This window comes from Hyaena hyaena, unplaced genomic scaffold (assembly GCF_003009895.1).
Source record: "Hyaena hyaena isolate Hyena2069 unplaced genomic scaffold, ASM300989v1 scaffold_1258, whole genome shotgun sequence".
Classification (NCBI taxonomy): Eukaryota; Metazoa; Chordata; class Mammalia; order Carnivora; family Hyaenidae; genus Hyaena; species Hyaena hyaena.
In genome coordinates, this window is record NW_024081893.1 from 377,955 (window position 1) to 393,892 (window position 15,938).

General features: G+C 36.9%; 1 protein-coding gene across 1 annotated transcript in view; it reads left to right on the forward strand.

Annotated features, from left to right (window-relative positions):
* Positions 1-8,971: 8,971 nt before the first annotated feature.
* LGSN (lengsin, lens protein with glutamine synthetase domain) overlaps positions 8,972-15,938 on the forward strand; it is a gene marked incomplete at its 5' end in the record, with an annotated part of 32,244 nt that continues 25,277 nt past the window's right edge. Inside the window, one exon of the mRNA XM_039223073.1 lies at positions 8,972-9,064. Within this exon, the coding sequence (XP_039079004.1) occupies positions 8,972-9,064 (93 nt within the window). The remainder of the gene's footprint in view (positions 9,065-15,938) is intronic.

Sequence of the window (15,938 nt, forward strand, 5' to 3'; positions counted from 1 at the left end):
TTGTCCGTCACAACTAGATACATATGAAAGGGGAGCAAACCCATGGAGCTTTTGGAACACAAAACTGGAGAAGGGTAAAGTGCTAGTATCCTTCCGTCACTGTTGTCATGGCCTCATGCTGACACTAAACTATGGTTTGTGATTGATGGAGTAGGTAAGAAAGACTATTCTCCCCTTTGTACTCATCTATTATTCTCACAAATCAGTTAGGCCCTTAGCACCATTGGTCATGTTTTATCCTATTTCCTTAGCAGTTAGTGCTGGGAAGGAAAGAACTTTGTGTCTCATACATTGTTTTGTAACATGTAATATACACAAACGTGAAGTAAAACCAGAATTATTGTGGTTTCATTTTCTGCCACTGTTTCTTGTACAATGAAAGAATAGGTTTAATCTTGTACTTAATTTGCATCCTTTGCTCTTCCAGTCCTATTAAATAATTCAACAGAAGGCAGTAACTTAGTGGTAAACAACACACTGTTTCCCCTGGTTGGTACTTAGTAAACTTTAGCTCCTGCAGTCTGTTCTCATAGAATGAATCCCATCATTCCGTTAATCATTTTAGTCACTCCTCTCTGGATCCTCTCAATTAGAGTACATCTTTTTGGCAAGAGAAGTACTCGAGTTAAACAGTCTTCCCATATGTTGTCTCAGAAGAGTGGTGGGGGAAAGACTTGAATCTTATGTTCATGGCTCAATGGCTCTAATCATTTGACTCATATAGTCCCTGAATATAGTAGGTATTGAACAAATGCTGGTGAATGAGCAATGTTGAATATGGACTTAGGACAATTCACTGTTTTTTCCCCATCTATCTCTTAAACATTTTATTAATATTTGGTTTCCTGCAGACTGAGTTTATAACAGTAAGACTTTTAATGTATCTCATGCTACTTTCACAGATTTGGTTATTTCCATGTACCCCTGCACACAAATGATTATGGTAGCTGCCTGCATGGTTAGCCTGCTGTTTGCCATCCATGTGCTGGACTGCAGCAGCATCGATGAAGGGACAAAAAAGTGGACTAACAAAGAGCCAAGAATTTTCTGAAAGGACATTAGATATATACACATAAATATGTATAAGTGAAATAATTGACTTCATCATTCATCCAATTTGTTTTTCCTTTAGTAGTTTTTAGTTCAGGAGTAAAGTTTAACATCTTACAGATTCTTTTCTTTACAGATTTTATTTTATTTTATTTTTATTTTAGAGAGAGAGAGTGGATGCGAGTAGGGGAGAGGGACAGAGGAGAGAATCATAAGCAGGCTCCACATTCAGCAAGGAGTATGATGAGGGGCTTGATCTCACGACCCTGGGATCATGGCCTGAGCCAAAATCAAGAGTTGGATGCTTAACTGACTGAGCCATCCAAGTGCCCCTATAAATTATTATTTTTTTTAGTGTTTATTTATTTTGAGAAAGAGCGTGAGTACACAAGAGGGGAGGGGCAGAGAGAAAGGGAGAGGGAGAGAGAGAGGATCCCAAGCAGGCACTGCACTGACTGAGCCCAATGCAGAGCTCAGTCTCAATGAACCCTGCCATTATGACCTGAGCTGAATCAAGAGTTGGCCACTTAATTGACTGAGCCAACCAGGAACCCCTATAAATTCTTAATATAGTCAATTTCCTTGGGTAAAATTACATTTGATCTAGAAAATTAATTTGATGTCTTGAACTTTAAATAACACATTTTTCAATCAACATTTTAAGGAACAAATCATAAATCACACTAAGGAGAGGTGCCTAGGTGGCTCAGTCAATTTTGCATCTGACTTTGTCTCAGGTCATGAACTCGTGGTTCATAAGGTCGAGCCCTGCATTGGGCTCACTACTGTCAGTGCAGAGCCTGCTTCAGATCCTGTCCTCCTCTTTCTCTGCTCTTTCTCTGCTCACTCTCTCTCTCAGAAAAAATAAACATTAAAAAACATGCTAAGAAAAAAAGTATATACCTCATAAAAGACACAAAACATATCAGAAGAAAGGAAATTACAGTGAGGAAATAGTCCTTATATTTACTTTTGCTGACTCTAAACAGAATACGAGGCAATGTGCTAAATAAGAATTCTTCCAGAAAATTGAACATTGATGAAAGGAGTTTTTAAAAGCAAAAATATGTTTGTTCCTGTGTCTTATTAAAGGTATTTCTTATTAAATGTTTACTTTCAAAATGATGTGTAATATATATAGAATATTTTATTACATATTTTCTTTTTATTTAAAAGAATGAAAACAGAAAGTCTTTTAAGGGAGAGATCACAAAGTATAAATGTATACATTTGTTGATCAAATTTTATGTCAGGGTTTGTCACTGGCCACATATCGTCTATGGCTATTGTCATCCTACAAAGGCAGAGTTAAGTACTTACAGTATACAACACATGATCCACAAAGCTTAAAGTATTTATTATTTGACTTATGGAAAAAAAGTTTGTTGATCCCCACTCATGATTAAATACCCTGGTTTATTCTTTAAAGTTTATTTAGTTTGAGAGAGAGAGAGAGAGACACGGGAGGGGCAGAGACAGAGGGAGAGAGAGAGAGAGAGAGAGAGAGAGAATCCCAAGCAGCTTCCGCAAGGATGCAGGGCTCGAACTCACAAACTGTGAGAACATGACCTGAGCAGAAACCAAAAGTCCGACTTTTAACTCATTTGGCTACCCAGGCGTCCCACCCAGGTTTATCCTTTAAAGTCATGTGTGCATGTTAATTATCTTTTAACAGTTTCTTTTAAGCATTCCTTTCTCTACAAGAAGATTTCTTTCTTTCTAAAAAATTGAGGGGAAAAAGTCAAATTAGCAGAAAGGAGAGACAAAAATAATGTGAAACACATACTGGTCTCAAATTCTCTGCAAATGCGATTCTAAAATTTTGCCTGTTTCCTCAACCTTCAACTATCATAACTTCTACAGATTGAATGGCCTACTTCTACTTATGCAGATTTCCATCTGAAGTTTTCAGTATTTAGGAAAGTTAAAATGTATGATATTAAACATCACTCCCACAAAGTAAAAAGTACCTGTGCCCTCCTAAAATAGATTGACAATTTGATTTTTGGGGCAAGTGGTCAAATGAGTTCCCACCCAAATCAGTCAATTTTAGAGATCAAAAAATAACAGCAGCAGTTTCCTTTGACCTGTATGGCTTCTGGTAGGCTCTCGTAAATGCAAAGGGGCAAGTTTCTGTACCTCACTTCCTCCATGCTTAAAATGGTGGTGGCTTAATATTTTAATGCTTAAAATAGTACCTCCTTAATTTGGGGGAGGTTAAATGAGTTCGTATCTGTAAAACACTTACACGTTCATCTATAAGTTACACTAAGAACTATGTAAGTGTATCTTATCTACCACAGTAATGTAGCAGTGTTAAATATTTATAAAATTGCTAAAGCTTTTGTCATAATTACAAACTTGTCAACTGGAGTGGAGGAAGCAGTGTGAACACTCCAACTTCATCTCAGTCACAGTTCTGAAGTAAAGAGATTGAAACACACCATACAGGCACAAGGGGCTTTCGCTGAAGAAGCTCAATTAGTGGGCCAAAGAAAGAGGTCTTCTTGGACATTTTGTTTTTCATTTGTTTCTTTTTCTAAAGTATGTTTGCTTAATTAAAGACTCATTACTTAAAATTTATGATGCTGTCAGAAATGTATTTATTTGTGTTGTCATATAAAATTGATGAAATATATAGCATCAATTTATTACCTACCGTCTTGTATAGCAGCCAGCACTCAATGGAAATCAAATTTTTCAAATGAGCTTGGGTCCTATTATTTTAGAGACTAATATCTTTATGTTTTTAAGTACTTTGTGTACAGATTACAATTCTATTTTATAGAAAAAAATATTTATAAATCATTTAAATTCAAGCAGAAGATACAGCTTATCTGTAACTCTGCTACTACCTAGGTGGTGGGAATGTGTTCAGATTGTAAATCCCTCTTTTTTAAAACATTTTAAAAAATATTTATTTATTTTTGAGAGAGAGAGAGACATAGCATGAGTAGAGGAGGGGCAGAGAGAGGGAGACACAGAATCCAAAGCAGGCTCCAGGCTCTGAGCTGTCAGCACAGAGCCCGATGGGGAGCTTGAAACCCACAAACCATGAGATCATGGCCTGAGCCGCAGTAGGATGCTTAACCAACTGAGCCACCTAGGCACCCCTGAATAATTCTAGAATGATTTTCAACAAACCTGAAATAGAAGTAAATAATTTACATTATCTTCTAAAGCAGCAACCTGGTAGAGAACACTCACGTGTTAGGTATATAAATTATGTGAAGTACTCTAACTTTACCTAAAAAGTAATCATGAATATAAATTGTCACTTCTGGTTGAAGATGTCTGACAATAGATGTTTTCAGTCCTTTATCTTATAGAAAGAAAGTACTTATGATAGCTTCAATGGCTATGTTGAGTGACTGGAGCGTAGAGGCTATATCACTTGACACTAAGTCATATAAAAATTTGATTTAGAATGGCATAAGAGACTATCTGTTTTTTGGCAATATGTACTTAATTCTCATAATAGAAGAGTGACATTTTCCCCCTTTTGTTTTGACTCAGTAACTCTAAAAATTGTACTTACATTACTATTTATTAATCTTTTAGTTTTGGCATATCCTATTGACTTCTCACATTGGATAAATGAGGATTTAGCTGTCTTTCTTTGCTAAGTATACACGCTCACTTTCAATTCCCACAGTTGTTCTAATAAAGCATTGTAATGTTACTAGGGTCAAAATTTAGTATTTACATTATTATGATTATGTAAAGCTATTCACAGTTGAGCCGTGTAGTATTATTACATGATTCTTTTTCCTGCTCCATGTCAGTTTTTTCTTTTCCATGAAGTTAGTAATTGACTTTCCTCCCCTAGTTGTTTATGTATAAGTGTCCTATGTATAATTAGAAATTCAGTTTCAGTTATTCCCAAAAACTTTAGATGCAAGAGATATTTTATTAATTTATTATTTTTGAAAATTATTTCTTGAAACTTTGCTCTGAAAATACCTGACAGTACTTTACTTATTTTTAAAAAATTTTTTTCAATGTTTATTTATTTTTGAGAGAGAGACAGAGCATGAGTGGGGGAGGGGCAGAGAGAGAGAAGGAGACACAGAATCCAAAACAGGCTCTAGATTCTGAGCTGTCAGCATAAAACCCAATGCAGGACTTGAACTCACGAACCGTGAGATCATGACCTGAGACCAAGTCAGATGCTCAACTGACTGAGCCACCCAGGTGCCCAGACAGTACTTTACTATGATATTAAGCTGTCATTCTGAGATTTCACCTTATCAGTTTCCTGGTGATTCCCTTTACTCTTCCCCATGTGGATCTCTTTTACTTGGACCTGTGGCTTTCTTCTGTTTCGGTTTCTCATTTTGGAAAAACATATCCTTCCTTAGTTTTCTGAGAAATGATATATGAGTGGTATTGAAACATGTCATTATTGTTTCATTTGATTGTTAGTTTTGACTCAGTATAGAATAACGGGTTAGGTATTTTTCCACCTATTTTGAAACCTTTCTCCGCTGTTTTCCATCTGCCAGTGTTGCTGTTAAGAAGTTTGCATTCTTTTGGATTCTTCAAACATTGTATATGGTAGTGTTCTGAAATTTTATAATAGCGAGTCTTGGTATGTATAAATTTTATTCCACTTAGCCAGTTATTCATTGTAAACTTTCATTCTGGAAACTCATGCCCTTTAATTCTGGGAAATGATTATTTTTGAAGAGAACTTCCCCTTTATTTTCCTTTATTATATTTTTTGAAACTCTTATTATTAATATGTCAAACCTCTTTGATTTGTCACCTTTTTCTTTTTTAGTCCCTTTGATCTTATTGTTTTACTTTTTGTTTTTTTTCCTCTTACTTCTGGAAAGTTCTACAGTGCATGCTGCATTGTTTCTTGACTTTTTTCACTGGTCCTTTAGGATTAACTTACTGTGGTTTATTAAAAGTTTGCTACAATTTTTCATTATGCTTTCTACCATCCAAATCTTTTTTCTGTTGTCCCCATTTGTGTTTCCTTTTTACCTTTTTCATTTATTCCCTTTAGTTTGATTTTTTTTGAAACTGGAAAAAGTAAATGCATGTATTATATTTGACATCTCTCTCCAAAAGGCTGCATCCACTTTTTTAAAAAAAATTTTTTAAAGATAAAGGAGATAAATGATCAGGTAAAAATTATTTGGTTAATCAAGAAAGTGAGCTAAAATAAAGTACCATAAGGAGCACTTATTTGAATATATTCTTTTAAGTTAAGTCATCTAATTATATACTTATTAGCCAATTTACTGATTTTGAATCAATGCCTTGTTTTTAGTATACATCCATTGATAAGTATATTATAGTATCTCTCTTGCATAAGCCATTATCATCATGGTTCTTGTAAGAATAATATAAAATTAGTTAGTTAGTGATGTTAGATTTTAGACTATTATAAGACAAAAGAAAATAAGAAAATTTCTAAAAGAAAATTCTATACTCTAATAAATTATCTTAATTTTATATAGGTATATTACCTGAAGAGAAATTAGCAACAATTTTTATTAGACATGCACTGCTACTTGCTGAATCCCTCATGAATGAGATTAATACCCTTATAAGCAGACCCCAGAAAGCTCTATGTGAGGACACAGTGAGAACTGCCATTTATGACCAGGAAATGGGTCGTCACCAGGCATTGAATCTGCTGGTATCTTGGTCTTGGACTTCCTAGCCTCCAGAATTTTAATAAATACATTGTTAGTATTTATATACTACCTAGTCAATGGTATTTTTGCTAAAGCATGGCAGACTAAGATTTATATCATTTTCAAGTCTTTCTAAAACATTCACCTTAGCTTTGAAGCAATATTAAATATCTTTCTTTTTATTAGTTTACACAATATTTAATTAAACTGCATATTTGCAATAACCAGTGCAATTAGGATATGCAGTTTTGAAAAGAACAACAATTAATTTAAATAAGTATACAACTAAGCTGGTGGAAGAAATTGTGGAAGGGACTTGTTAAAGTAGCTAATTTCAAGGTTTAGAGTGGGGAGGGTTGAAGATAAGTCGATTCGGAGGTGAGAGACGATGGGGTACAGGATAGTGAGTACAACAGAATTGGAAAGATGCTCAGTGGATAGGTTGTCACTGGAAATTGGAATTTCTGAATTAAGATCTCTCTGACTTATAACGTATTGCTTGTGTCATTATTGTGCATATAATATTGCTCAGCATGTGACATGAAAACTCTTATAAAGAATAATAAAAATGTTCTAACAGCCTAGTAAGATTTAACTGATTATCTGATTTACTTTTCAGAAATGTATGAACTCCTTGCTTTTTAATACAGCCATATTTTCATTTTATCTTGCTTATTAGAATTAGAATTGTTAATTTAGAGGGTTAAAGAAAGAGTGTGAAAACTTCAGCTATAGTATTTTTGATGTCTTTATTTTTAATTTTTCAAAGTTTAAGAGTCTCATGCTCTACCAACTGAGCTAGCCAGGCAGTTTAAAGTTTATTTATTAACTTTGAGAGAGAGAGCAAGCGAGGGAGAGGCAGAGAGAGAGAGAGCAAGAGAGAGAGAATCCCAAGCAGGCTCTGCGCTATGAAAGTGGAGACTGACATGGGGCTTGATCTTGAGAACTCTGAGGTCATGACCTGAGCCGAAACCAAGAGTTAGATGCTCAACCAACCTTGCCACCCAGGCGTCCCATTATTTATTAAAGTTTATAAAGAAAATCAGCATTTGGGTTTGGATGAAATTATTAAAAATCAACCAAAAGTAATTAGGTAAATAGGTCCAATTTGATACTTTTAAGTTTTAAGAGAGAAATGAAAAACTTTTTAGATACTAAGTTTGGTAATTAAGAACAGAGAACAAAACTTGTCAGCAATATAGCAACTATTATAAACAATGTGTTTAAATTCTGTATTGTAGTTTGATTAGAAGTAGACACAGAGGGTAAACTGAGAAGACCTTGAAGTTTATAAGGTAGAAAAGAGACACAAGAGAGACAGGTGAAATGATGAGCAAAGAAACAAAGGAAAAAGTAGAGTTGATTACAACAAACCTAAAACAATATGCAATTGCAGAAATAGAACAAGAGAGTCAGGCCTGGCTAATGGGCTGGAGTTTGGCCTGGGCTTCCTCAGGCCAGAGTCCAGGACAGAAGTGATCGGCTATGGAAACTGTACACTCATACATGGAAAATGTTTAGAGAGGGTTTGATTTGATTCAGAGTGCCTCCCTTGCTTCCCCTACTAACGTGAAGTCACTGTGGAAGGCAGCAGAAACATACTTTCAAACCCTTTGAGAAAGCATTCCCTATTTCCTTGACTGAGTTAGGATGCTTCTTTGGGACCATGTGTGGCAACCTGAGATCATTCTGTGCTCCTTGTGGCCAGCTGGGAAGGGCTGGGGTTTGTTAGAGAGTGACATTTGTAGAATTAGAAAGGCTAAAGAAAGAAAGATGGTTGTGGTTACATAGTGAAGGAACAGAATTAATTTAGAAGCTAGAAAGGACCCAAGGGAAGGGAAGAGGAGGGAAGGGGAGGGGAGGGGAGGAGAGGAGAGGAGAGGAGAGAAGAGGAGAGGAGAGGAAAGGAAAGGAAAGGAAAGGAAAGGAAAGGAAAGGAAAGGAAGGAAAGGAAAATGGGAATTACAAATGAGTGGATCTTTGCCATTGGTATAAATCTGGGTCACTTACGGCTGTATTTTTCCATTTGTGTTTTGTCTGTGGACTGTGATTGCATAGTTGTCTAATAAATGTTTCATCATCTGAGTCTAACAATAGAGTTCATTCTAGAATACAATTGTTATATAACAAAATTCGGTATGTTGGAGAAAAAGTCAATCAACACAGTTTTAGCTCTGTAATGTCCTTTGTTTGTAGGGAGTCAGGCATAAATGAGCATTTGTCATTCGACTCTTCTAGTGCATTTCCAGCATAGTGTGCCTTGGGCATGACACATCAGAGTCTGGTGTTTATCTTTTATTACCTGCCAGACCCCTCTGGAAAAGAGCCTCCATGGAATTCATCATCTGCAGTGTTTGTTTCAGGTATACATATAAATACGTGTTGAACGCATTTGTTGGGGATTGTGGTTTCCAAAGTGGACTTAAATAAAAAAGTGTGAGATGGATGATGAAGGGGACCTTCTACAGGAGGTATGAAGTTAATGGTTAAAGTGTTATTTACCAAAATACTGACAGCAAAGCTTTTTATTATTCTATGTGAATATTTGAATGCCAGTATGAATAAGGGCAGTGTGATTATACTTGTTTTATGTCTGCTTTGGAGAGGTTGGTGAAGAAACTCTCTCCTCTACTACACGTTGAGTTTATAAATATAATAAAAACTAAAAATTCATAATTTGCATTAGAAAAGCTCACTTAGTTTGAGTAATCATTGAAAATAACTTCATTAGGCACTGAGTTTCAGAAGCATAAAGATGCTATAAAATTCTTTTATGCCTAGTTTGGTTGTTATTAAGAGCACAATCTTTGCTTTTCTCAAAGATTTTGTCTCGTAATAAAAATGCTTTGAGGTTAAGTGGCTAAAGGTGAGAACCCATTTTCAAATTATAATTGAAATGCATGGCATTTAAATAGTGATAGCCTCTCATCTGCTCTAGAATATATTAAAATACTCAGTTGTCAACATGTAGCACTTCTCACTAGTTTTTAATGCATATGTACCCAACTTCTACTCTTGTATTTCTCACAGACCATTCTGAAAGACTGAAAGGTAGACTAGGAGGCACATTGTGGTCGAGTCTGGGAGAATGTGGGTTTTCTTTAGATGGACTTAAGAAAATACAATACAAGAAGCACAACTACTAAGTGCAAAGCATAGTGTTAGGCCAACACACTGTGTTTGAAATAGAAGCATAGAGAAAATAGATTTGATCCCCACTCCTCCATCTAGTGGAGAAGGTAGCTAGAAGGCCAAGGAAGAGTGGGATCACTGCTATGTATAATGAGTGTGAGTGGTGTGCTTTGGAATGGAGATAACAAATGTACTTTCTACAAGGAAACTGGGTAACAGTATGTGAAGAAGAGATTCGCTGAGGAGTAGCTGTGGCTCATCACGCAGTGTCCTGTCATTGTCAGAGGCATTAAATGATGGACACAATGTTTATTTATTTTTTTTGTAAAAATTTTTAAATGTTTTATTTATTTCTGAGAGAGAGAGAGACAGACAGACAGACAGTGTGAGCAGAGGAGGGTCAGAGAGAGAGTGATATACAGAATCTGAAACAGGCTCCAGGCTCTGAGCTAGCCTTCAGCACAGGGCCGACACAGGGCTTGAACACAAGAACCATGAGATCATGACCTAAGCTGAAGTTGGATGCTTAACCGACTGAGCCACCCAGCCCCCACATTTGTTAATAGAATGATTTTATCTGAAAGTAAATTTGGAGCTGCAAATAAATGATTACTTAGGCAAAGTAGTTAGTATGCACATCTTTACCTTTAAAAATTTTTTTAAGCTTTATTTATTTTGTTAGAGAGAGAGCACAAGCAGGGGAAGGCGCAGAGAGAGGGAAAGAGAGAATCCCAAGCAGGCTCTGCACTGTCAATGTGGAGCCCAATGCAGGGCTCAAACCCATGAACCATAAGATCTTGACCTGAGCAGAAATCAGGAGTTGGATGCTTAAGCAGCTGAGCCACCCAGGTGCCCCACATCATTACCCTTTCAAATATTGGTGTCTAACTATTCAACTTCTTCATCTAGGTTTTACTACACCTGAGCCCATGAAAAATCTGTATTTCCCACCCCTAGCTATATTTCCAGGTGACCCAGCTTTTGTGAAAATCCTGAAGTGTTACAGTCTCCCAAGACCAGGCTAGACCAAATGTTGATTATTCATTCATTCTTAGGAGAATAGAAAAACTAGCAATATGATTTTATTTTATTTTAATTTTTAAAAATGTTTTTATTAATTTTTGAAGGAAAGAGAGAGTGTGAGCTGGGGAGGGGCAGAGAGAGAGGGAGATACAGAAACTGAAGCAGGCTCCAGGCTCTAGGCTGTCAGCACAGATCCTGATGTGGGTCTCAAACTCATGAACCGGGAGATCATGACATGAGCCAGTCAGACACTTAACTGACTGAGCCACCCAGGCGCCCCAGAAATATGATTTTAAAGTACACAATTTTCATAGCAAGAGACAAACCCTGTCTCTTGGGAAAAAGTTCCTTGATAGCTGAGATAGAACATTATATTTAATAGATGTAATAAAAGTAAGTCTAGGTGTCCACTTGACCCAACTCCTCTAAATAACCCCCATGCTACCGTGTGTAGGGTCATATTCTCAGGAAGAGAAAGAATATGGAAGGTGGGAGGGAGATAGTGTGTGACATTTCATTTCTAGTTAACTAATATCTGGAAAAGGACAATGATTTTGTTCCATACCAGATGTTCTGGCAACGTGAGCCGCAGCAGCATGAGGTTAACTGCAAAAAACACAGCCGCTGAACAAAGGCCCGATGAATCAAAAGGGCAGATTGTGTGCGTGAAAAAACTCTCCCTGGTGGTTTCTTCCCCAACCTAAACAAATTTGTTGGTAGAATCTTCAGTGAAAATGAACAGTTATTAATCTTAGATTTGGTATTTCTCTAAAGAACATTTTACTGAGATTCTCTATTCAAAACAATGTCATAAAGTCGTGTGTTCAGCCAAATTCTTAGCAGCAGTGAACAGACAATAGATCAAAAAAACATTCTTATTCCCAAATGTAGCCCCTATGGGTGTGTGAAGTTGCAAATTGAGGGAAATGGCAGGACATCATAATAATTAAAAGCTATTTATCAAAAACCTCGTGTGTGGTCCTGAGCTGGGTGATATGCCAAGCTACTTGGGTAAGATCTGTTCTCTGCCCTGCAAATGATGCATAGGACTCAATATTTGTGAGGTAGATAGACACAGGTAGACACAAAGGGGTGATGCTTCCAGATTGCAGGGAGAATAGACCCCATCTGGGTGAGACCAGAGGGTCATCCTGCTGTGCAGCTGTTTCGTGTGTGTGTGTGTGTGTGTGTGTGTGTGTGTGTGTGTTGGGGCATTAAGTGCAGCTCTGTGGGAGGCTATGAGTGACTTTCTAGAAGCAGGACTCAAGGCTAGAGATTTCCCTATCCCAGCTTACCCTGTTTTCCCTGCTTTATGCTTGTCTGTGCAACTCTGTATAGACTTTCTGACTCTATTTTTATATTTTAAATATGTTTTGTCTTTTACAAATTCAGTTTCATTTTTAGATTTCAAGGTTTTTAGTTTATTTTATGATTATTTTTATTTACCTTGAATCTACTTCCTTTAAGTACCTCTTTGATGTTAAAAATTAGGTTTGTGTTTCACATGCAGTGGTTAAGATACACTCCCTGAGGAGCGCCTGGGTGGCTCAGTTGGCTAAGCGTCCGACTTTGGCTCAGGTCATGATCTCATGGTTTGTGAGTTTGAGCCCCATGTCGGGCTCTGTGCTGACAGCTAGCTCAGAGCCTGGAGCCTATTTCAGATTCTGTCTCCCTCTCTCTCTCTGGTCTCATGGTCTATTTCTCTCTGTCTTAATAATAAATAAACATAAAAAATTAAAAAAAAAGATACACTGCCTGAAATCGGAATGCCTGTGTTTTAATCTTGGCTCTATTATCTACTAGCTGGGTAAGATGGGACAAATCATTAGATTTTTCTGTGCTTCATTTCAACATTAATAGTACTGACTAAGAGATTTTGTGAGAGATTAAATGAATTAATGCATGTTCAGGGCTTAGAATAATGCTTTGAACTACAGAATAACAGGAGTTTTTCATGATATACAGTTTACTATGTTGTAGATGACCAGTAGTGTTTCTCCTAAGTTTTCATTTTTATAGTTTTGCACTTTTCCTTTTACACGCTAGACCTTTATTTACCTTTCTTTTTTCTTTTAGTGTATGTTTGTTGTTTATTTGTTTTGAGAGAGAGGGAGAGGGGAAAAGGCAGAGAGAGGGACAAAAAGAGTCCCAAGCAGGCTCCAGGCTATCAGCGCAGAGCCCAACCTAGGGCTCCATCTCATGAACCGTGAAATCATGACCTGAGCTGAAATCAAGAGTTGGACACTTAACCTAGTGAACCACCCAGGAGCCCCTATTTGTCTTTCTATGTGAGAATGATAACAATTACATGTAGCATACATTTATATAAGTAAACACATATTGATCCACTTCTAGCCCATTAAAGTTTTTCCAGGGGCAGTGACTAGAACTATATTTAGTATTTTAGCCATAAGCACATCACATTTTTTTAAATGATGGAACTCTCTCTCATGTCACATTTAAAATATTCTTTTTTGATGAAGCCCAATATTTTTATCTGCAACAGTCTATTAGTTGATATCTTCGCTGACAGTTCTATAATGTTCTTGGATCTTATTTCACTCTATATTATAGAACTCATTATCATGAATATATATTATATAATACATGTATATTGAAATTTTTCTACAAATCTCTCACCTTTGAAACATGTTTGTTGCTTTTATGCCCATCACAAAGACTGCAAAAATTACTTTGATCTTATTTACACATATTTTTAGAGTCAAAAATCTTCATTTCTCTGGTAAATATGGAAATTTATTTTTCAGTAAAAAAAAAGAAGGCCCATACTAGCACCAAGCTCAAGAAATTGATAAAACTTTGTTCCTTTATTATTTTAGCTTCATTTGTTTTTTTAGCTTCATATTGTGAAAATAACATAGTGTTAGATGTTTTTACAGTCATTTTTTTCCCTCTCTGAAACTATTGACTATGCACACTTTTCTCATATAGAATATTTTGCGTTGCCTTACCCCCAGAGGTGAGATTTGCTCCAGGCTTGGTGCTGCTGTTGCATATTTTGCCATCTTGTTGGGAGTGGAAGTGAGATGCAGAGTGCTTCACATCATTTACAACGTGGGAGCAGCCACATCGTTAACATTGTGGCCTTTCTTTCACACAGAGTCTCATTATAATGATAGTTTCTCTATAATTCTTGGGTGGAGATGGATATCGAGGTGGAACAGGGTTCCATCTAACCTACCAACTTGAATCTAGGTTATTTTATCGCAAAAGTGGTAAGCATCTATGGCGGAAGAACTGGAAACCATCTGGGTCTTTCCTGCCAGTTGACTACCAAACCCCACCATAAATGTGCTTGAGGATGACAAACCTGACATGTTTCCAAATAGCCCATCCCATTTTTAGCCTGTTATAAAATTCTGATTCTCTGTAACTTCCAAGGAATTTATCTGTATTCACCTTTTGTGCCTTGGTTTACCTCAAAAGATAGGGATGCTACTGAACTCTACATTAAAATGTGAAGTTACAAAAAATCAACTTGAATTTTCTGCTGCCTTTTATATAAAACTGTTTGGTATTTAGTATTCTTAAAGGCAACATTTTTACATTTCAATATTTTGTTTCTTGGGGGCACCTGGGTGGCTCAGTTGGTTGAGTGAATTTTTAAATAATTAAAACAAACTTTTTTAATGTTTATTTATTTTTGAGAGAGAGAGAGAGAGCCAGAGAGGCAGAGGGGCAGAGAGAAAGGGAGACACAGAATCCGAAGTAGGCTCAAGGCTCTGAGCTGTCAGGACAAAGCCTGACACAGGGCTTGAACCCATGAACTGTGAGCTCATGACCTGAGCCAAAGTCAGATGCTTAACCACTGAGACACCCAGATGACTCTAAAAAAAATTTTTTTTAATGTTTATTTATTTGAGAGAGACAGAGAGAGAGAGACAGAGAGAGACTAAGCAGGGGAGGGGCAGAGAGAGGGAGATACAGAATCTGAAGCAGGCTCCAGGCTCTGAGCTGTCAGCACAGAGCCTGATGTGGGGTTCAAACTCATGAGTGGTATGATCCTAACCTGAGCCGAAGTCAGACACTTAACTGACTGTGCCACCCACGTACCCTGTCAAGAGTCTGACTCATGATATTGGCTCATGTCATGATCTCCTGGTTTGTGGACTTGAGCCCTGCTTTGCACTCTCTGTTGATAGTGCAGAGCCTAGTTGGGATTCTGTCTCCCTCTGTCTTTGCCCACTGCCCCACCACCCACCCCACTTGCCCGCCCTCCCTCTCTCTCTCAAAAAAAAAAAAAACAAAACCCTCATTATTTTGTTGTTTGTAAAGTTTGTAAATAGTTTTAAAAAAAGGAAAGAAGATTTTCTTTTTTTAAAAAAATAGTTTATTGTCACGTTGGTTTCCATATACCACCCAGTGCTCATCCCAACAAGTGCCCTCCTCCAGGCCCATCACCCCTCTTCCCCTCTCCCGACCTCCATCAGACCTCAGTTTGTTCTCAGCTTTCAAGAATCTCTCATGGTTTGCCTCCCTCCCTCTCCAACTATTTTTCCTCTAGGAAAGAAGATTTTCAAGCCACACATTTGGATTCTGCTATTTTCTGGGTGTGAAGTCAAGCGATTTACTGCAACTTTCAGAGACTCAGCTGTTCCCTCAGCAAGCAACACCTTCCTCAATCATATACTACACCTACACCACTTACTATCATGTATTATATTTATATTCCATGGAACAACAAGTAGCCCATCTTTATTTCTTCTACAGCACCAGACCTATGACTGGTCTCTTCTAGGTATTCACTAAGTACTTGTTGAGTAAATGAATGAATTTCATACAAAGAGGGCGACTTCAGTAAGTTGCCTATCAACAAGATGTATGAATGTATGATATCTATTTTCTTCAATTTCTGTTTTTTGGTGTATTTCAAAATGTGCCTAGTCCCAATCAGTTTTGACACATTAAATCATTACTAGAAACAATTCTTAACTTATATTAGGAAATGAGCCATTATAAGAGTTATTTGGAAGTAGTAAGAAATGACTTTCTGAAAATATTTGCATGTTAAAAAATCTAAAGTTTAGAGGAACACAGAAGCCTCTTACTGTTTTTTAAATT